Genomic DNA, 23,463 nt, shown 5'->3' with positions numbered 1-23,463 from the left:
ACACATTCAATGCCCCACAGCTGCACTCCGAGTCAAGTTCTCAAACAAATTCCTTTTCATTACTGTAACTGGGAAAATATGTAAAACTCAAGAGCCCCTAAGATTCTTTTGGCATGTTTCCCTGAACAATTCCCAATACTTTTCATTTTGTCAGGCAAAGCAAATAAAGTGATGTGTAGGTGTAAATACCAGGCGATGTGTAGCTGATGAAATACAGATGATTCTGACAAAATAAGAAATTCTAAAGTTCGAAGGATAGCTTTTTAAAACAAATTAATCTGTTCTGCATTTGGGTTATTAATAGTAGAAAAAAATGTTAATCCAGTCTTTTATATATTCATCTCGCTGTCGATATATTTAAATTGCATTTACACACAAATTGAAATGTACAATAACAAATATTTTATTTAGGTTTATTAAAAAATGATGTGGGCATCTGAATTCTAAAGCATGGGAAAAGCTTTATGCTACAGTATTTAGGCAAAAACGCAGGCCACAAAGTGGTATTTATGGCACGATCTCAATGTGTAAAAAGGACAAATGCATAGATAAAATCCTGGCAGGAAATATAAGGATTTTTAACACTTCTGAGTAATGAGAAGTTTAGTTTTCTCCTTTTTTACTCTTCATGTTAAATTTTTATACAATGAGCCAACATTATTTTCAGAATTTTTTTAAAAAACTTTTCAGAAAAATTCTCCATTTAATGGAGAGATCATTTGTATTTCTAAAGTGTATAATGGTTTGATAATGTCACTTCTCCATAACTGACTTGATCAAAAGTAAAAATATGGAGGTAAAAATGTCTGTGCTTTAAACTAATCTCAGGCATCCAGCTATTAAAGAGATTAGATATCAGAGGCAGTTTACACACTTTAATGTCATTTGTTGTGTTGACAGGGGAAGTTTATTCCTCTCTCAGAGAATACAGTGTAGTATATATTTTCTAAAACTTTCAAGCTCTGCTAAAGATGCATATACATCTCAAAATTGTACCCTTACAGCTTTTTTCCTTTCCTGAAGCATTTGAAAGGAACAAAATTTAATTTTCATCCCTCTGTAGGTCTTCTGTTCAGTAAGGCAACTTACACCACAATTTCAGAAAAGAACTGATCTCTTTGGGTTAAATTTGTACTAGAGAAATCAGGTTTAATTTTCATTTCTGTCTACAACATGGCAGCCTGGCTTCTTCAGCCCAACTGTACACATAAATAGGAGAGAGAGACAGTCCAGAGCGGTGCTCTCCCGGGTGCAGGCCCGTGTGTGGCTGTGACCCCAGTTAGCCATGTTAGTGGCTGGTCCCCAGCATATGGCTCGAGGCCGGGCTTCGACAAAGTACGGTTTCAGGTTGGGAACCTGAGAGCAATACCTGCAGAGCTTTTGTTTTGGAAGCACCAATTCTGTGTTCCCAGCTAAGGATCGGGCCATGTCTACACTTGTATTTTTATTTCCAAGGTCCAAAAGAGAGTAAACCCCAGCCACTCCATATGAAAAAATGCTGCATGTCTCTTCCTTCGAAACCGAGTTTTCCTTAAGTCCTCCTGTCCTAAACAGGGTGAGTTATCCGGCAAACCCACTCTCCAAGGTCACCTAAGTCTGGGGGAAGGAAAGCCAATCTGTGGACAAGATGCGGAACTTTGTAAATTCTCAACATCCAAGTTTGTCTACTCAAAACTTCATCAAACGTAGGTATATAAAGCAACACTGACTAGACACACGCTGCCAACTCAGGGACCCAGGAAACCCCCCCCCCCCCCCCAGTCAGCTGGCTCCTTTCACAGACTGCCCAGGACAGAGGACCAACACCTCTTGGCAAGGAGCTTTCCTGCCACTCGGCTCAGTTATGGGACATTAGGGTTGGGGCGGGGGAGTCCTCGGTTGCAAAGAACCCCATTAGGGTCCAGAGTCCAACTCTAAGTGAGCCCGGCTGCCTGAAGGAGAAGGCTGAAGCCACAGGCAACTGAGGCGCTGCAACCAGGTCGGAATTCCTTAAAACCACCGTGACTCCGGAAGCCACTGGCAGCTGACTCCTCTTACAAAACAGTAACAGAAGGAGCTGAAGGAAAAGGAGAGGGCGGGAAGGGGGAGCAGGAAGGGAGAGGAGACATGAAGCAATTACGACACCATTAAAGAGGTGACATTATGCATCGTGTCTTGATTTTTTTGTAGTTTTATCTTTATTTGTAGTTTTGAAACACTGAATTCACATCTGGGGATTTTTCCTAAGGAGACATTGGACAAATGAACAAATATGTATGCCCAAGGTTGGTGATTTTAGCCCTGTTTATAATGGCCAAAAAAGATAAACAAGTCAAGTGCCCAGCAATAGAGACTTGGTTAAATGAATTATGGGACATCTCTATGACATTTTCGAGTCATTTTCCTGCCTCAATAAACGTGAAGCATTAGAAACGTGCTGTACTATTATCCACGGCTGGGCCGCAGCCGTGCTTCTCAGTGCCGGGCAGATGTGGGCAATGAGCCCATCCCCACTGATACCACTCGCTCCGCCTGGGACCTGCTCCTTGGCACTTGAAGAATCGTGGGGGCGAGCAGTGAAATGTTACGTAGTCATGAAAAATGGTACCGTGGCTCTGCAGCGACTCGCAGGGAGCTGGGCGCACAGCGTGCTGCGGAGCAATCAGGTGGCCGCTGGAAGGGCCGTGTGAGGAATCCCACTTAGGAACGGCCGCATCTGTGTCAGGACGGTCTCAAAGGTGACCAGCTGCTTCCTCTGGGCGCCGGAATTTGGGATATTTCACTTTCCTGTTTATACTATCTTAGTCTTGAAATATTTCTACAATGAGTATGCGTGATTTTTATAACCAGATAAAGAAATAAAGTGCTTAGATTTAATAATTAAATATGTAAGAAGAAAGTTAATGACGAGTCAAGTCCAACTTTAAGAAATGTCTCTGTCTGTTAAGAGGTTTTCATGCCTCCAGCTTTGGCCTGCATGTCACGAGCAAGCCTGTGCAATGAAGCCATAAAACAACAAAGGAATTTATATGGTCTCTGGATGTTCCCTCAGGTCACACTGAATAAATATTTGAAATCCCTTGTTTTCTATCATTTTTTTCAGCTAGTGAATGCATTTTGTTTTTTAAAATAAGGAAAATACAAACAAACACTCCGTCTCCTAAATACTGTGCATTTGTCTTTGGCCCAACAGCAATTTTGAAGTGCAAATAAATAAACAAGTAAATACTGAGTTTTTACAATTCAAATACATTAAGAAATATTAAAGACATGAATGGGAAACTCAAAGTTTCATGGAATTATCTGTACATTTGCCAGGCTCATTTCTAAGTTGAATATAAAAACTCCCTGCTCAGTTCAAAATATTTTACTTTCAATTCTTGTTTAATTTTTATCCTGAAAACTAAAGGAAAAATCCAAGATGGACAGCAAGAGGGACCAAAACACAACATAAGAAACAAACAAACAAAAAATACAGTACTGAATTAGTAATTTATTACACTCTATATTTTGTAGAGACCGATTTGTTTTGCACTGACAATAAAAACTTACCTCTTGTCTAAGGACAAGATAATGTCAAATCTGAGGAGGGGATGGATCTGAGGGGCGTGATGACAGAGGTAGTGGTAGGGAAAGGAGTCTGCTAAGCATGTCTTGTTAGTAAAATAAAATTTGAAGTAGTCTTACCCAGCAACTAAGACATATTTTCCATCTGCTTGATCCTTTAACCTTTCCAGCAGGGACAAACGTACTTTGGCTTTGCTTTTGCCATAGATTTCAATTTCATCTGCAAGCAATCCTATCTCCTTGGCAAGGACATCCATGGATTTTGGAGTCTGTGCTCTTGAAATCTCAATATCACTGGGGGGAAACACATAAAAGGCAAGAGTCTTCTCAGCTTAGGCGGTCGCTGCTAGAGTGAAAACAACCATACCCCATGCCAACAATTGAATCAATGCGAGGGCTTCATGGCCCTTTCTCCCAAGCAGGGTTAAGCACAATTGCTAACAATGAGAAATGAGAAAATGGTACATTGCTTTAGAGAAGCAACTCTTCAAAACTGGTAAAGATCCTAGAATTCTGTTCTTGTCCCATTGTAATATACACCTATGCCATAGGAGGGGAGGCTGTAGATTACAATGTGGCCGTAAGTATAAATTCGTTACAGAGCAGGACACTTTCTATGCGCCATTGCTGTATCCATTAACCACAAATAGATGGGTTACTGCATAATGCTCTCTTATTGGGCTAGTCACATGTGTCTTTCCGCTACTCAAAAGTGTGAAAGTGCTACTTTGTTTTATCTGTGTCTATACTTTCCCTCTCTCTTATTTCAAGTCCAAGATCCTATTTCAAAATACTTTATTAATTACATCACTGCAATGGACCCAATTCCCAAAGCTCAGCTTCAGACACAGGAAAATATGGGAGCTCTGCGTGTCACTGGGCAAACATTTTATTCTATTTTCCATCTGGCAAGATGGGACACCGTGGCTCACCTCTCAAGAGTGCAATGAAAATCAGTGTGTGCTGACCTTCCCAGAGGAAGCCTCTGGGGGCTCCTGAGCTCGGCCGCTTTTTCACTGGGGGTTCTGGCCGCCCATCCGCCTGCCTGGCCACCTATTTGAGAGGGCGACCTGGCAGGCACCAGCCAGGGTGTGGGAGAGCAGGCATCGGAGACTGAGGAGACAGCTGCCTGCTCCCGAACTGGCCCGGGAACCCGTTTGGGGGCACAGCAGTCTCTGCAGTGGGAGGCGGGGGCAGATCGCCCCTTGCTCTGGTGTGTTTCTGTTGCTGCTGCTGACGATCTACTCTCAGACCCACCAGGACCCCATGGCAGGGGGCTGACCTTGGCACATGAAATAACAGCAAGGCTACCTCCAGTCCCAATTTCTCCGAAGGGCAGGAGAACCGCTCAGAGCGAGGAGAGGGCACCCTGGGCCAGATGTGGGCTGAGCTGGGTGTCTCCAGCCAGGCTCTCTGCTTCCCTGTCCCCGGCACTGCCCACCCCTGTCCCTCTTCACTGCCCAGGCTCCTGCTGCATTTACTTTCCAGGCTTCTCTCCCCCGCCTGCCCCCCAGCCCCTCTCCTGCCGCCATCTCCTACATTGAAGAGCCCGCTCTTGGAAAATCTTCAAGGTCTTCTCTCCTCACTGGCTGAAGAGTGAGGGTGACATCATTTTGATTTTCTGAGTAATTTATAAACTCCTCAGCCTGCTTTCTCTTCCCCAGTGGCTCTAGCAGTCAAATTTGGTTAAGCAATTAAAGCACTCGCCCTCCAAGTAGAATTTATGTTGATTTATGCAAAGATTATGATACACAATTTGGTGGAGCACATCTCCATTTTGTTTTCTTTGCTCCCTGTAAGTAGAATTTACTCATTTACTTTTAAAAATTAAGGTTCTATACTGACATAAGTAACTTGAAAAGTATTTTATGAAACATTACAGAGCTACAAGGATGATACTACAGAAAACAGCACTCCTTGGAATGCGTGCACTAAGGAAGACAGAAGATGACTCGGGTGTTTAGTCTATTTCAGGGGCAGAAGCAAAGCCTGGAGGGTTGCTCTGGCCTGCGGGGCTTCACCGAACCCCAGCGTCAGTGACTGCCCACGGAGACAGAGGTCAGTTCTAAAAAGACACTGGTCAGCAAGTGAAAACTTAGCCAATTACTGCTGACACTGTGTTTCCCAACAGTGGCTGTGGGATCACCGGGGGAAGCTGGGGCCCCCTGGGAAGCGCTGGCATCGTGCCCGCCTTCGATGAAAGGGGCGGGGCCCACTCAACAGAGGGGGAGGGGAGCCAAGGGGGAAAGCATTTCTCTGGCTCAGAGAGCTTATCTAACTATGCTCAACATGCTGAGACTGGGTCCCCCTGTTTGTGTATCCAGTTTTATACAGAGAGAATATGTAACTTACACTTCATTAAATCCCACTCTGAAGAAAATATCCGTCTGAACTATCACAGAGCATCCTGTCGGGAAGCGGATATTACTATGCTCTGAAAAAGCTGAGCACGCTCCCCACAGAGACTGGCGTTTGGTTTGGTCGGCTATTTACCCCCAGCGGGGGGCTGACATGGCCATTAAAACCAAGAAGACATACTTGCGTGTTTCTAACACTAAAGAGCATATTCCAATTATTACATTACCGTGTTTGATCAAATCTAAGACACCATTATTTTATGGACAGTAAGGTGCATCTTGATCTCAGAAATAAAAATATATACATATATTAGAAATGATAGGATATGGTAAACATGTTCATTGTTATTTAATTTTGGAGTACTTAAACAATAGAAGAAGCAGTGTGGCAGTTTAGTGACATTATCGGCCGTCAAAGCCGTAACTCCACAACTCGTGCCCTCCGCTCCCTGTGGTCTGAGGCCCTCTGGTGAGCTGACATCGGAACACAGCAAAGCAGCCGGTACCTGGGTACTGGGGAGAGGGGCTGGAGTTTCAGGCAGTGAAGTCTCCACCTCGTGTACTGCTGCTCACGAAGCCATCTCCGGCCGCTGACAACCATGTTCTTCAGGAGAAAGAGCGAGGAAAGCATGTTAGACAAGGCGAAGCTGACAGGACACGTATCTGGGCTGTGACGGGGCTGTTTAGGGATGTCACGCCATGAAAAGATTATGATGTTGCATGACTCCAGAAAGAGCAGGAATAATTTTATTCTCATGTAATTACATTTGTAGATTTTTCTTAAAAAGGAATATGTAAGCTGTATATACTATTACAGTAGTTTGTGTTCACTAAGACATCAAGTACGCAGATTAAAAATTACAGAGTGGGTTCTTCATCTCAATCAGAAAAGAAAAATGAGGAAAACATGAGAATACATCAATAATCAGGCTGGATGCCTAGCTTCCAAACTTTGTAGCACCGTGACAAGTATAATCCTTCTACAGTTGATACAACAGAGGAAGCAGACAGAATTATTAAATAGTAATACACAGAGGGACAAAATTTGACTTTGGTTGAAATCTAACGCAATCCTTGCATCCCATTCTGAAGTGAACGGTTTTAACTGGGTATTGCTGTGTATGTAAGAAAGAAATGAACTAAACCTTGCTTCTGTATTACTCTACTGGGGCATGAATGCGAGGCTCCGGTTCCTCCACTGGCAGCTAGTGCCTCTGCTGGCCGGCGCCATCCCTGCAGGCCCTGGACCAGTCAGAAGCCAGCGTAGTGGAGACCTGGAGACTTTGGGCTTTAGGTCACACGGATGGTGGCAATTCCAAAGGATGTCCACAAATCCTTTAGTACTCCTCCTGTCTGCAAGTGGTGAGCCCCATTCTCGTCCTCTTGAACATGAACTAGACTGGTGGCTCGCTTCCAGTGGAGAGGGAAAAAGGAAGTGGAGGCACGTGACTTTGGAGACAAAGTCATAAAATCGACCGCAGCTTCCTCTTTGTTCTTTTTCCTGCAGATTGCTCATTCTGGGGGAAGTTAGCTGCCACGTGGTGAGCAGCCCTGGAGAGAAGTCCACGTGATGGGGAACGAGGCACCCTGCCAATGGGCAGCGAGGAATTTACCACCAATGGCAATGGCCACGTGAGTGCCCTGCCTAGGAAGGGTACCCCTGCCCCAGCCAGGCCTTCGGGTGACCGCGGCCCCAGCAGACACCTCTGCAGGAGGAACTCGGGGCCAGAACTGTCCCGCTGAGCTGCTCCCAACTCTCCGGCCCACAGAAACTGTGAGATGAGAAGTGCTTGTTGTTTTAAGTTCCTAAATTTCAGGCGTCATTTATTACACAGCAATAGGCAACTAATAATGAAACCTGATTTGGGTCCGGGCCTCATACCTGTCATGTGACCAAAGTACCTGAATTTTTCTAAGGCTCCATTTCCTTATCTATCAAATGGGAAGACCATTATCTGAGAGGACTGTTGTGAGAAAAAAACTAGTAAAATATTAGTGACTATGAATCAAAGCTCCAAACTCAAAAATTCTCAGGCAGCTGTATCACACACACCTGAATCCGCAGAGCTGCAGCAAGGAGGCTCACGTCAGTGTCCGTGACGGGACCGCTAAAGTGCACACCCGGAGAACTGCTGCCAAGCTTCCCTGCGACAAATTTAAGGGAAAAAAATGACTTTCAGCATATCGTCATTTTTAACCAAGTGCTCCTTGTACAAAGCCGGCAGGCACACTGAAGGATGTTCTCATTTTCATCCAAGCAAGTTAGGGGGCACGGCAGGCACAGCTACGGGGGGGTCACCATCCCTGGCACCACCTCGGGGCTCTCGCCTGGGCTACGGAATGTAGACTGGATTAAAATCTTACCTCTACCTCTTACTAGCAACTGAGACTCTGAGCCTGTTAATTGATGAGGGTAGTATCAACCTCATAGAATTTGGTGAGAACATGGTATGTAAGTGCTTGGCATACAGTGTGTATGATTTATTTTATAAAATAAAAGCAATTTCACTCATGAATAGAGTATAAGAAGAGGTACTAGACTCGTATGCAATAAGCTCAGCCAGAGTGTTACATGAAAGCTCAGGCTTTCTTTGATAATTTAAAAAATTCCTGCCATAAAAGTGATATGGCCAATTTCCCATCAAAACTGAGAAATTTTAGGATGTTAATTTTGGGGATTACCTGGTTTTCAAAATAGAGAGGCACTTATAAGAATTCTACATTTCCCTCCCTCAGTTGGCACTTCAAAGTTTATAAAAAGTAAATACACATGTAAAATGCTTTAGCTGACATCCTTCCTTAGAGAAAAGAAACATTTCTAATAGCAACTCTTTCGAATTAAGAAACAAGAAACTCTTTCCCTTTTTTCTGGCCACTTCACTTTTAAATTACCGATTTTGCTGACAGTCCTTTGCGAGGGAGAGAACAAAACACTTCAGAGTAAGTGTTCTGTGATGTTCTATTGTCAAATGTATTAAGGGTGCTGGTAAATCATATCCCCTGGGCATTGTTTAAAGATTAGCGACACTTCAGTTTTATAAATCATATTCAGGCAAGTGCCAAGAGTCTAAAGAAGGAGAGAAATTTGTTTGGTTTTGTTTGAATCACTGGAGATCTGATCTGAAGGTCTTGTCCAACCACTATGGAAAAGAAATACGCTTCTCTCTATCTTTAAATGATGGAGACATAGGAAAAAGCTACATTCTAGGAACTGGTATCAATTTAGAAATGCATGTTCCCGGAACAGAATCACAAATACCCATGTGGATAAAGAATATTTTGCCTATAGAATTACACAGTGAATAATTCCTCTCATAATCTGAACCACTGCCTTGCATAGAACAGAATGTGGCTAAAATCAACAAAGATTTTAAACACAATACAAAATACACACACACACACACACGCAGTTTAAACCTTAGAAGAATCTTGTATTCTCTACCAGTATTTCTCTTTTTGAAGAAAGCTACCTGAATGTCAGTAATACTTTTATATCATTTTCCTTCTATTATATCCCATCCCATAAAATTAAATATACTGCTTTTTTAGGGGAAAAATGCAAGATGGTTTCTCAAGGTGAAGGGATCAGAAGTTACTATTATTTTCTTCTGTGTACTATTCCATATTTCATAAATTTGCTAACATGAACTGTATCAATGCATCTTAAAACTAAATTAAAAATTCTGAATCCAGAAAAGATGGTAACTTGATGAATTAGGAATATGTCCTTAATACATTTCATGGCTAAAGGGGATGGCGAAGGAAAGCATTATCTGACTCCCCGCCTGCTCGAGGGCGGGCCCCATCCGGAGGGCTGTCTGCACTTGGCCAGTGAGTCTAGCAAGGGTCCCGTCCCCAGCCACATGGGTCTTCTCACTTCCCACCGAACACTCCCGATTAACTCATGGCTCCCCCAGGGACGAGCCAATGAATCACTTTAAAAGACAGCCTTTCGTTTATAATTTTTATTATGATACCCAAACTTTCTACAAGAAAATTTAAGGCTGAAGTGTTACAATACTTTCCCTGGAAATCAGAACAGGCCTTTTTTGACAGGAGCTGTTCCGAGAGCGCTTTGGGCCCTGAGCCAGAACAAACGAGGGGGCGCGGCGGTGGCAACCTCTGCCACCTCCTGCCACGTCCCTGCCACCTCTCTTACAGGGGAAAGGCTCAGCTTCTCCTTCCATGCAATCTGGCCGAGGACACCCTTCTTAGCAAAAACGTGCTGTATGAACCCACAGACTGAATTCTAGATATTCCCGCCGCCCCCAGGAGAACAAGTTACCAAAAAAAATTTATGTGAAGGTCTGAAAACAGGAAGAGCTAAAAATTACAAATTAGTACAGATAAAAGTTTCAAAAAGCATGGGTGATTAGTTTTTAAGTTAAATCAGTAAAGTTAATATGTTCAGTTAAGTACATTAACAGTAAGATGCAATAAATAAAATTTCAGCATAATTTTTGTGACAATGCTCAAGAATTTCTTACTTGTAACTTAAAACATCCGAATTCCATTATCAAATGACAATGTATTATTGTTTTTGAGAAGAATATAATGTAAGAATCTTCAGAGAGGAATATAATTAAAGTGAGTGTTAACTTATATAAGCAGCACTTTTGAAATCACTGAAACCAAATTAAGCAATTAATACAGACTTGTTTATTCTAAATGGCTGAGCCTTTAAAAAAGTAAAAAACATTAAATATATTTTATTGAGAACTAATTAAAATTTGAAATAAAAGAAAAACTGGCAACAACATATCTCAGGGATAGGTCAAAAACATCTAGAATTTCCTAAAAAAGAAAAATTAAGGAAAATGGGTAATAGATACAATGGACTTTAGAATAATTAAAGTTCTAAAGTCATAAGCAAACAGTCCAACTCTAACAGGATAATGATTAAGTTACACACATGCCTAATTGCTCTCAAGCTACCTTCTTATATTCTCAGGATCTCATTGGCCCTCATGCCTCCTTAGGTGTGATTTTTCAGATATAAATTTACATTCTCTAACATGAGTCTGAAAGTCGTTTTATGTGCTGGTGGCGTGGCAACGAAGAAGTGGAATGAGGACGTGGACCACGTTCACTGGCAGCCACTATGACAGAGGCATGGCACCTGAACAGGGCATCTCATCTATTCCTCCCAACAGCCTTGCTCCCACCTTGCCCATGAGGACAATGAAGAACAGAGAGCTTAAGTAATTGGCTCAAAGTCACACAGCCTGTAAGTACAGTGCAACTAAGAGTTAAAACAAACCGAAAAACCCTCTCATCTGAGTCAGACCAATGCTGACCCCAAATTCCATGTTCTTTCCACAGTACTATACGTCCTTCAGGCTCCAGGAGGGACAGCTCACAGCGCCCCAGGACCCCTCAGCCCATCAGCAGGAGCCCTGGCTGGGATGCAGCCCAAGGTCCTGCCCCCATTCCACACTAAATACAATTATGTTCACTTAAATCGATGCTATAAACTATTCTGACCCACAGAGTTGCTGTTTTAATACTGCTCTCTGGGCCCACGACATAAGGCCAGTTTCTACTTTGTGTCACTTGGTACATTTGGAAATAAAGGCTTGTGCCATTATTGGGGCACAGAATGGTCATGCTTTAGTAAGTAGAGCATTACAAAATCACAGCCCACTTCTTTCATTTGAAATAATTCTTTAATAATAAAAAAATTAGTTATTCATATAGCTAGAAAACTGAACACTGCTATGTCCCTGTTTTAAATCTAAGCAGAATCATGTCATAGAAGAGTGAACAGATCCAACATGTCAGGAATAACTATTTTCTGAGCACTGCTTCTGGGATATCAGCCATCAGGAAACTCTCTCCAGAGATCAGGTATTCAATAAAATGCCTCTATAGAATTACCTCATCATAAATCACCATATCCCATCTATTTTACAGGGGTGGGGAGAAGGGTAGGAAAACCCTGTATCATTAAGATGAATATGAAAATTTCATATAAAACCCTACCTTCATTCAATCACAAGTTTATTAAAAATTCTTTTGTTCTTAACTGATAGTAACCAGAGGGGAGAGGGGAGGGAGTAATGGGGGAAAAGAAGGGGAGGGGTCATCAAGGAACATGAATAAAGGACCCATGGACAAAGCCAGAGTGGGGAAGGATTGAGGGTGGGAGGTGGGGGTGGGTGGGGCAGGGGGGAAATGGAGACAACCGTACTTGAACTAAAAAAACTCTTTTGTTCTTAAGTTTAAATAAAACCATCTTTCCTTTTAATGATTGAAATCTATTCATTGTTTCAAAGGGGCAGGATTATATAAATGGCCGGTGGGGGGGGGGTCCTTCATCAGTTGACTCACAGATTACATTTTCATACTGATCAAGGTTGTTAAAACTAAAACTCTGACTATTGAGGAATGTGGCGCTATTATAAACAGCACGGGCTGAAAAAGTTTGCCCGTTTCATCAGCACAGCATTCTTCATCCTTGGCTTGGCCCTGCCAGCCCTGCTTTCACGTGGGAGACAAGCTCAAGGAGATGTCTCTAAACCTACAACTCACTTAAAACTGCAATCAGAGCACAGCTCTGAGCTGAGCCCATGCTGATATACTCACCCAACACTAAGTATTAAATGAGCACCTACTACGTGTCTTGTTCTAGTCCGGGTTCTGGGCACTCAGAACCAGGAAAGTACTACTGGGCTAGATACATTTAAAATAAACTAACTGCAATCGGTCTACACACAGAACTGGTAAATGGAAACATAGGGCCTGGTGTGCCCCTTGTCCCCAAGAGAGTTGTTATGTTGAAACCTACTATTTCAAAAAATGTCTTTAAAAAAAAAATAAAGGTCCTCAAACAAATTTATTAAAAATAAGGCAGAGTTTCGCTAATAAAAATCTGTCACCTTCATACAAGGCAGGGACCCCCAAAAGTTGGAATTACCTTCTGGAGGGCAGGCCCCCTGCAGTACAGGCTTCCCCCTCTAGGTGAGTGTTCTTGGAACCTATGTGCATCAGTGCACCAGCTGGTGTTGCTGTGAGAGGCTGCTTTCGACTTCAGTGAGTTGTTTTTGAAGACTTTCAACATGTTTGCCCATTTCATGATGGGTGACATACAAGCGCACCTACCCATACCACGCTGAAATGTTCAGAAGTTTTTGACAAAAAATCGTGACGACCCCCATGCTCACCCTCCCTATTCACCTGATCTTGACCTGAGCAATTTTTCCTCCCCTGGATGAAAAAAGTCCTCAACAGGAAATGTTTTGTCAATGTGGAAAAGGTGAAACAAAAAATAACAGAAGAACTAAAAGGCATCAAAATCAACAAGTTCAAAAACTGCCTTGAGCAGTGAAAAAAACAACTGGATAGGTGTATTGCATCAAATGGGGAGCACTTTGAGGGTGACGGAAGTTTAAATATGTAAGAATAAATACACAATTTTTATAAATAAATTCCAGGTTTTTGGGGTTCCCCCCTTGTATAATCATGGGACTCAAAGGGAATCCCAAAGAACATGGAAATACATTCTCCTATCTCCAGCCAGGAGTATGTCAAAATTGTCCTGAATATATAAACTCTAATTTAAAAAAAACTACAAGTAAGTATTATAACAAAGAAACATTCACTGAAAAAAATAATGTCATAACTGACTTTCCTAATCCAACAAGGATTCTGAGCAGAGGGGCAAATCTGCCATGCCTACTATATTATGAATTAGGCATTGATTTCTCAGGGGGAGATAAAGTTATACCCAGAGCCTACATTTATTACAAAGAAGTTATTCAGAGTATGCCTTCTATTTGCTAAAAAAAAGCACCATTAATTCCACATTCATATTGTATTGCACCTAAGTGATTCATTCGTCTATGTGCTCTTTACCCAAGAGCTGAGTACACAAGCATTCTGGGAAATTCCTGAGCATCTTCCTTTGCCCTCTACAATCCACACCAACTCCCTCAGCCCAAGGGGATTTTAATCTGATTGCTCAATTTTGGGAGGCCCTATACTTCCTAGAGGGGAAGATCCAATATTTCTCTTTGAAGAAAGAGTTATACCAGTTTCAATAATGCTTTTATTGTGTTGGCCAAAGAGTTCGTTTGTTTTTTTCTCCATAAAATGGCTCTAGTAGTGCTTAGTTATCTTTAGCTTCATTTGAAACAATTTTGTTAGATTGTATTGTGATAGCTGTCATACCAGAGTGCATTTAAAAAAAAACTTTTCAAAAATGGTGAATTTTTGTGTAGCCATTTTAGTATGAAGATGGAACAAAATAAGCAACATTTTCAGCACATTATACCTATTTCAAGAAAGGTGAAAATACAAGGTGAAACATAAAGAAAGATTTTGCCGTGTATGGAGAAGGTCCCGTGACTGATCAAACATGTCAAAAGTGGATTGCGAAGTTTTGTGCTGGAGGTTTCTTGCTGGGCGATGCTCCGTGGTTGGGTAGACCAGTTGAAGTTGATAGTGATCAAATCAAAATGTTAACTGAGAGCAAACAACATTATACCATGTGGGAGATAGGCAATATACTCAAAATATCCAAATCAATCAAGTTATTGGTTGAAATGAAAAATGTGTCTTTTATTTTGCAGAAAAGGCTCAACGGACATTTTGGCCAACCCAATAGTATCATATTATTTTCTTCTGCTTCTATAATACCCCATAAAATTAAGTTAAACACTTTTTTATGAAAATAAAAATGTAAAAGAGTTCTCTTGAGGGACTGGATTGGAAGTTATTTTTATTTTCTCCTGGGTACTATTCTCTAAAGGAGATGCAGAACTCCAGTGAGGAACGGGCAAGGTGGAAGAGGGCAGAGGCCTCCACCTACTTGGGCCCCCAGCTGTGACCAGCTCTGGGGAAAAACAACGCTGCCCTCCAGGCCTGCTCAGGACAGCCTGCCTCTTCATGCTACACCTGGAGGCCACAGGGAACGAGGCGGCGGCTCCTTTGCCTCCCTTTGCCACTGTCTCTCGCACTGACCCAGGAACCTGAGGAGGTGGGCTGAGTGTGGTCCACAGCTTCCCTGGCCTCTGACTGTCCTTCGGAGAGTGAGCGAAGGGTACGTCCCGTGGGCCTGCTCCTGCTGGTGCAGCTCGAGCTGCCCTAGCGGGGGCCTGGTGTGGTCCAGGCCTTCCCGGATCCCCTGGCCAAACACCGTCAAGTGTGAGCACCAATCCTGACACCGCTTTTGTTTCTAAAGGTGACTTTGGCAGGGTTGAGGCAGGTACTGCAAGGGGAAATCAGGGACGTACGAGGGCTGATCTACATTGTCCCTCCCTTCTGGCAACTTTTTTCATCTCTGTGGAGGTTTAGCTGAGATTCTCTGGGAGGAAGGATTCTGCCGCATTTTAAATGACCGTGGAAAGCAGTGTTTTTTAGTTGACCTCATGCATGTACAAATGATCTCCTTTAGGCCACAGCTGACTTGACTGCTTGATGCGAGAGGCCAGCGGTGGGGAGGAGGAGGAAGAAGAGGCAGCCACTGCACTTGGCATCTTGGCTTCTCTTTGCAGGATAATGTGGTTCCCATATCAGTAACCTAAAAGGTCGGCACATCAATATTCTCAGTTTCTTATCCTGTGTACGTATACAAACAGTGACTAACATTTCAGGAACATACTCTTGAATAAGGTTAACATGTCCCATAACAATCATACCTGTTTTTATCAGCAGCCCAGCACCTGTTTTTAACACATTTACCTGATAGCAAGTCATGGGAACAGTTGAGAACAGTAGTTCCTGGTTGTATCCAAGAAAGGGGAATTTCTTCTGGCTTGGGCGAGCCTAACACCACAATGTCAGCCTCATGAAGCTAGAAAAAGAAAACCACCACACACGTTTTACTCTGTAGCATAAAGTTGTGATTAACAATCTATGTCAAATGATTTCAGCATAATAGATGAAACGCTGTTCCAGAGTTTCATTCCACACTGATAACACGGACAGAATCACGTATTGATTTACTAATGAAGCCCATCTTAGTATTAGCAGAATATGACTATCATATCCTAGAAAGAAAAGAAGACTAAGATTTTGTTCAGGGTAGTCACTCAGCATATGGACGACGCACAGTATTGCCGTTTACATGTTTTACCCAGCCATTGCAATGTCAAGAAAAGGGGAGGGGCCAAGAAAACTCTACAGACCAAGGAGGAGGCAGGAAGGCACGCCGGGGTGGGAGGCACCCTGATTCACACAGCGGCTTGGGAGGAAGGCAGGACTTGATGTGTTGAGGCCACTTGCAGATCTGACCAGTGCAGGGGGCCTCCAGCCTGTACAATCAAGATTGGAGCCATATGGAACCTGTACTAGGTCTATGGAAGGGTTTTCAAGAGCCTGAAAAAGAATCTCATTTTCCTTGAGGCTCTGGTTAGTCTCGTGTCAAACTGCCTTTTTTTCTTTTCTGAGAAAAAGGAAAGAATGCAACCACTACTACAAAACACATTCATCATGTCTGTCCTGTTCGGGTTTTGACAACACAGCGCTGGAGGAACGTGTCTGGTAGAAGGTCATGTCTAGAGGTGGGGCAAATGGTTGGGTGGAGCGCAACGAGAGAATGGCCCCCTGTCTTGGTACCAGCAACGCAACCCATGACCTGAGACCAGATCCATATGTGGAGGGAAAGGCGAAAGAGGAACCAGAGAGCCTCGGGGGAAATTGCGACATCTGTGCCTGTCTACTCAGGGCTGTCAACCTCCCACTGGACGTCCCAACTGTGTGAGGGCGGTGTCACTACACCCATTTAATAGACGAGGAAACTGCGGCTCAGCTATTGTAAGTGTCTGTGGTATGTCCCGTTTGCCCTAAGGGACCCAGTCTTGGAATCCTCTATAAGACAGAAAGAGGGAAGCTACCTGCCCTCTGCTCTCCAGGAACGATGGCCCTTCCTCCGTTGCTCTTTCCACAGATTTCAATGCCCTGTCTCTACCAGCTGCCAACCACCTGAGAAACCAACATGCTCCATGCGTCCTGCTCCTTTCTCAGCTTCAGTGGGCTGATCGCTGAAGCTTTTGGGGGAGAACTCAGCCAGCTCCTCAGCCTGAGAGTCTGCAACACTGTCTGGCAAGAGACTGTCAGCTAAAGTCTCGTACGCATCTCAGGACAAGAGATGGCGGCGAGGGGAAGCAAACCCGTGACATTCCTACTGGGTTTATAAACAAAATGGCCAAGATCCAGGGCAGCTCCAAGTTCCCCTGACAGAGAAAGAGCACACAGCAAGTTAAATGCATGTCTTTCCAAAGAGCAGATAAAGCCAAGGAACATCCCAGAAACATTTGATCAATTTGATTATGCAAATGGGACAAAGTGAATTAACATTCATGCAGAGCCACTAAGGAGCCAAACAGCGCCTGTCGCTTCTCAGTCTCATACTTTAATAAGGCATGGAAGAAGGTGGACTCATTGAAATGCTGTCTCAGTGAAACAACTCTATAAATCACACTAAACAGCCAAGTCTCTACTGAAGCAACTATTCTTTCCTTATGCCGTCGTACATGGCCACAACACTGTAAAGCCGAATTAAGATGTTTAAAGCCCATATTACCAACAATCCAGTGCATTAATGCCACATGTTCTCCACAAATAGATCTGAAAAGCAGCTAGACTTTTGGGTGATGTTATATTTTGGGTGCAGGGGGAGTGTTCTTATGGAAAGAGGATTTTACACATCTGAATAAGAAAATGCCTTTCTTCGTTTACCTGTACCAGTGCAGATATTTAACTACAGTAAAGCTCAAGAGAAACACAGATGTTTAATGCCATTGACAATGATCAGCAGATAAAAAAAACGTCATTTTGCTCTATTTTCATGCACAAAAACAGAACATGTTAAACTATCTATTAAAAGTGAATATGTACAAGACTGAAATGCTCATTTTGGAAAAAGCCAAGCATCCCAGGTTCACACAAGTCCCCTAAGAACACTTAGTTTCCTACACGTGGTGTCTTTGCTCCAACCTGTTCTTTTCATTACCTATAAATCTTGGCAGTCTCGTTCCGGCCCCCCAACTCCGCCCTAAATACAACTCCGAAGTGGGCTGTGCTAACAAGCAGCCGGGGGACAGTCGGTCCCACAGAGAAAGGACGAAAACCTCCTCCCTCAGCACTGATCACATCACAGCTGCTAATTCTTTCTGGAAAGGGAAAGTGCTCGATGCTTAAATCAATAAATAACCCACTGAGGACCAGAGACGATTTTAATGAGCTAAAATTCAAGGAGAATTATCGTCTCACTGGCAGTTTCTACTTTCCTCCTCCCCAATGGGAAAGACCCTGGCCAGAGCCTGGCTTGAAACTTTACCTCATAACAAAATATTGTTTGCTCTGCTGAGAATTGAGTAGAAGCAGCTTAAAGGGAACCGCCCGCTCCCCAGGCAGAAGACCAAATGTTAAAACAATAGCAAGACACAGATATGCAGACATTTAACATGGAGCATATGGGAGCATATGGGAAGACTGCGGAGTTTAGATAACATGAAAAATATTTTTCTCTAGCTCATTGATTTTTAAGGGGGGGGTAAGTGTTGAAACATGAAGAGGGAGGAAAGATGGGATTTGCAAAGTTATAAGGAACATCATAATTTTGTATTTAGCAAACAAAACGCATTTTAAAGTTTAAACGACAGAAAGTACAGCCCCATCCTCCTTGGGTAGAAGACTGCTATCGGTGTGTTTTGAAAGGGGACATCTGAGAATCTCAAGCATGAGACTTGTATATACTGTATACCAAAACCTGGGATGGGTTAAAAAAAAAAAGTTGAGATATTTTTGAAAAACTGTGGTTTATATTACCTGGGACTATAAAACCTGTTCCTATATCCTTCAAAAGTTATCAGCACAGTTCAGAAAATACAGTTCAAAATGAAGAACAGTACTTTAAAAAAGTCAACAACAGGTCTTTTCTCCAGCTAAGGTGGGATTCTTAAATTACAATCACTCGAGAATAAGAGATCCAGGCTTCTTTAGTGAACACACTCATTCACCTGCCATCTCTTGAGTGCCACCTGGGGCAGACACTGAGGCCACCAGGATTTAACAATAAAGTCCCTGCTTACAATTTTTATTTTTAAATCCTGGCCGCTTCCAAGTGGAGGCGCAAAGGGCAAAACCTCTGGGATAGGAAAGAAACAATTAAACTCTCAGTTTCTACTTATCTTACCCCCACAGTTTGGAAAGGAAGTTTGGCTCGTATTTAACATCTGGATCAACACGGGCATTCCTGATCAGTCCCTGTGAGTCGCCAGGCAGCTCTCTGCACACGGAAAGTCCGGGGAGGGCTCCCCAGGAAGGGAGGTGGCCCCTCACCTGGTTTGCCTGAGCCCGGTTCAGCGACTTGAAAGCCCACATTATGTTCCACAGAAGACTCTTCCCAGTGCTCGGCAGTGGCAGAGCGCTCCTGAAAGCTCACGTGGCATCGAGGTTCCTTGACTATCTCATGGCAAAGTCCTAAAAAGAGTTAGATGTTTTTCTTCATCTTCTTAAATGAAAGGTAACTTTTTTTCTCAGTAATTGCCGAATCTCCAAACTTGCTGACAAGTAGCTATCATACTGGGCCACTATCTTTGGTTGCCCTCACAGTACCAGACATGTCCTCAGAGGCTGACTTGGGAAGCTGGGGTTGGAGCAGGTGAGCGGGCACGCCCGATACTGAGATACAAGAGAGGAGACGGCTGGGAGGAAGGCGGACGCTGTGGTCCTGGAGCTGAGGATGGTCAGGAAGGAGGGGAACACGGGCTGGGATACGCCACATACAGGTGTAGTTAAAGGCAATAGCGTGGGTTAGAGCTCTGAGGGAAGCAGGAAGAATGGGAAGAAAAGGGTTAAAGTACATCCCTGGGGAGGACTCCTCTTAACTGGCAGGCAGAGGGGAATGGGTGGTGGGTGGGACTCTGGGGTGGATGGGAGAAGAGGCGTTTCCATGCAGGCTGAGGGGAAGGGGTGTGTGTGGCTGACCAGTTTGAATGAGTCCCAATGGCCAAGCAAACTAAAAGCAAAAAACAAAACAAAACAACAACAAACAAAAACAACACCAAAAAACAAAACAAAACCCCCCAAAACAAAAAAAAAAACCCCACCATTTTTTGCAATTAGAAATTCATCAGTAGCTTTACCACAGAAACAGGCATTGGCAGCCACGCCCAATAAACTCTTGCCATTTGGGTGCAGTGTGTTCTCTGAATATGGAGATTTTATTCGGGCAGAATCTTTATGAGCAGAGCCCGTTTATATATAAATTATTCTAACTTAGACTGTATAATTTTTTATTTGTGTTAATGGAACATTGGATTTTTGCTTTGTATCAATGGATTGATGTCCACATTTTTCTGAAATATTAAGCACATTATCAAATAGAAATGTTAAAATAGCTGTGCAAATACCCCAAAATAAGAATGTCAAACCATTTTCATTCAGATGTTGTAATACTTTGGCTAGATAGGAGAATAACAATTTCAGCAAAAGGACATTCCCCCAGTTCATGCGCAAAGTGATCTCATCCGGGGAGAATTTTCCTTTCAGGAATTGGGTTATGTTTCTTTTTTCCACTCTGCTTGGTGATCAGTAGAACAGATTATTGGCCTTTAAAATTAAGAACTACCTTATGGTTATTTCATAAATCAGAAAATGACTACAAAGAATGACTATAAGCCAAAGTGAACAATAAGCGATTATGATTACAGCACTTATCTACCAAAATTTCCCCCTAAGGCTAATAAATTACCTTTCTCTAAAGGTCCCTAAGTTCACCTCTTACGTCATCATTCAATGTATTTACTGTGCAGTGTATGAGAAGAGAATAGCAAAGATATTCAGTTGTGTCCAAAATGATAGAAAAGATAGTTAATCTCTCTTCAAGTGACCTTGTTACTCACAAGTATCAAGATTTGGGGAAAATGCAATCTCAGATCTAGTAATGGATATAGTTTGAACCATTTGTCAAAAATAATTCCCCTCCTCATACCCTAGAAATAAATAAAATTAAAAAGCAGGGCTGAGAGACAACAAAAGACTGTGTGTGCATGTTGAGAGGGAACCTAACATGACAAAGACTCAGGGCTACGCAGCACGAAAATGAGGAAATGCCCAAGTGACCTTGTCCAGAGCAACACTAAGCGAGCACAGAGGCAGGACAGCCGTGTGATTTGCCTTCATTCTGCTAACCACACGCTTTAATGTCTATAGCGTGTCCAAGTAAATGCAGGTTGATGTGGCTGTGGGGAATGAGTTTTGTGCTTCCTGGCACATTTTGCTCTTGGATTCTGAACCTCGGATCGCAGATCGAGATCTCTGCATTCTACGACCTTGGAGGAGCTCTCAGGGCCTCAGATGCCCCTGTCGAAAAGCGAGGACATTCCGCTTGACAGAAAGGACTGAGGTGCAGCGGGAAGAGCACTCTGGGTGGAGCCCTGGGGTCTGGATTCCAGTCTGGGATCTGTTCCTTTTCATCAATGACCAGGGTCAAATCCCCCTGCTTATTAACATCTGGTTTTCAAGTGTTAATATGATAATATATGAAAAGCCCTTGAAAATGAAATCTTTACACAAATGTAAGGTGCACTGTTGTTACAGATTACGCTAAGACCTCCCAACTAAAGTATTCTAATTCTGTATCCTTAAAAAGCAAGAACACTGGAGGAGAAGGGGTGGAAAACGAGGTGAGGCTCTGCTGGCGGGAGAGAAAGGGGAGCAGCGGGTGCTTGTAGGAGGCTGGGGGTGATGGAACTGGCCTGTCCTCTGAGGACACAACCTGGAGCTCTTGTTCTCTGTGCAATGTCCACCTTAAGCCATCTAAGGCCACCAGGCCAGGGACTTTACATGGCCCCCTCTTGATCACACATCTATTCGTTTTAGTAGATTCTCTACAAACCCTTTTCTCAACACTGCTTAACATAACTGGCCTCATTTGGGGCCTTTTATAATGACTCTCTTCACCTCCTTGTGTTAATGAGGTGGTGTTAATAAGTATGGCCCTGGTGAGGCAGAAGCAACAGTGAAAGGAACGGGAGCTGACATCCAAAAGCACCTGCAGCCCCTGAGTATCCAACATCTGTCAGACAGCGTGGGGCCTCCATTACTCAGGTCACCTGACCACACACCGCTGGGAAACCTCGGTGTTGACTTGGCACAAGATCATGGTGACTCAGGGTCAGGGGCTCTTTCCCCCCAACATCCAAAACAAGGAGGCCATCCTGCATGTGTGCACCTCTGACCGGGGCGCCCCCCGCCCTGCCCCCACTAAGGTGCACACTTTCCTTCTGAGGAGTGAGCCTAAGGGATGGTGACAAGCCCAGGCCTCGAGGAGGGAATGGCACTCAGTTCAGCGTCCTTCTCTTGAAAGGCCGTCTGTCTGTGGGATTACTAACTGCTGGCATGAAACAACAGCGAGCTCAGCACAAGCCTAATGTCTGGGCCTTGGTCTTGCTGACGTTCCCCATCCAAGCTGTCAGGTGCTTCTGGGTTTTAAAGGTTAGTGGTAAGACTTTAGGTGATTATCTGGAATATGAGCGGATGTGGGCCAGTGACTAAAAATACAGGCTATAGTGCCACGTCTATCATTTTAAAATTGTAGATATTTGCAATCTATTTACTTCTCTGAAACTCAGTTTCCTCATCTGTGATACAGGGAAAATGAGCATCCTGCCTAATAGGATGACTGTGTGGAATCAGTGTGAAAACATAAGTAAAGGATAATACCTGCTTCACAGTAACCACTAACTTGATTACTGTTAGCCACCATCATTGATTGCTGTTACCACAAGGTTACTGGTTTAAATGTAGCCTCTCCTGTTAAAAAAAAAATTATCCTGCTCATCAGAAACCTTAAGGACCAGAAGACAGTGGGATGACATATTTATAGTGCTAGAAGGAAAAAAAATCTGCGAATTGAGAATTCTATATCCAGCAAAACTGTAGTTAAAAAAGATGAGAGAGAAAGGATTCACTTGCTTATTAATAAAAGCTAAGGGAGTGCATTATCACTAGACCTGCCCTCCCAGAAATGTGAAAAGAAGTCCTTCCGGTTGAAATGAAAGGACACTAGACAGGAACTCCAAGCTGCATGAAGAAATAAAGATCTCCAGAAAAGCTAGTGTATATAGTATTCTTGGTTTATAATTACACTTGTTATTTCTTACAAGATTTAAAAGACAAATGCATTAAAAATTATTAAGAAAAAAGGAATTATCACATAACTCACAAGTCCAGATTAAAAGCTAGGGTTCCCCCCCAACCAATCCTGGAAAAGTAATTATTCTTTTTTCAAGATTTCATAGGTCTAATACAAATATATTTAGAATTTTCCAAATCACTTTTAAAGCCTTTTATAAGCCATGCTATGCTCTACATTTAAACTGGAAATGACTTGTGATAATTTAGCTTTGCAAAAAAAAAAAAAAAAAAAAAAAAGACACCGTTGATTCTTCAAATGTAAAAGACCTGTATTTTTTCTTTCTTCTCTTTTAGTTTTGAGGGTCTCTGCTCAGAAGGAGGAGAAATGAGATCCTCTGAGAAAAACAAAATAAAGCAGTTCTCTTATTTCTAGATTATTTCTCATACACGCAGCTGGGGTTGACGCGACTGGTCA

The 23,463-nt window shown here is 43.0% G+C and overlaps 1 protein-coding gene across 1 annotated transcript in view; it reads right to left on the bottom strand.

The window, feature by feature from the left end:
- Positions 1 to 23,463, bottom strand: part of MTHFD1L (methylenetetrahydrofolate dehydrogenase (NADP+ dependent) 1 like) — a 163,137-nt gene that overhangs the window by 120,862 nt on the left and 18,812 nt on the right. The window contains exons 8-11 of the mRNA XM_054570112.1: positions 15,585 to 15,696; positions 7,957 to 8,048; positions 6,410 to 6,507; positions 3,667 to 3,840 (exon numbers count right to left, since the gene is read on the bottom strand). Of these exons, the coding sequence (XP_054426087.1) occupies positions 3,667 to 3,840; positions 6,410 to 6,507; positions 7,957 to 8,048; positions 15,585 to 15,696 (476 nt within the window). The remainder of the gene's footprint in view (positions 1 to 3,666; positions 3,841 to 6,409; positions 6,508 to 7,956; positions 8,049 to 15,584; positions 15,697 to 23,463) is intronic.

This window comes from Pteronotus mesoamericanus, unplaced genomic scaffold (genome assembly GCF_021234165.1).
Source record: "Pteronotus mesoamericanus isolate MK-2021 breed Mesoamerican mustached bat unplaced genomic scaffold, CSHL_Meso_final contig_20, whole genome shotgun sequence".
NCBI classification, from domain to species: Eukaryota; Metazoa; Chordata; class Mammalia; order Chiroptera; family Mormoopidae; genus Pteronotus; species Pteronotus mesoamericanus.
The sequence above is the reverse complement of the archived record's forward strand: the minus strand, read 5'-3'. Positions and strand labels throughout refer to the sequence as shown.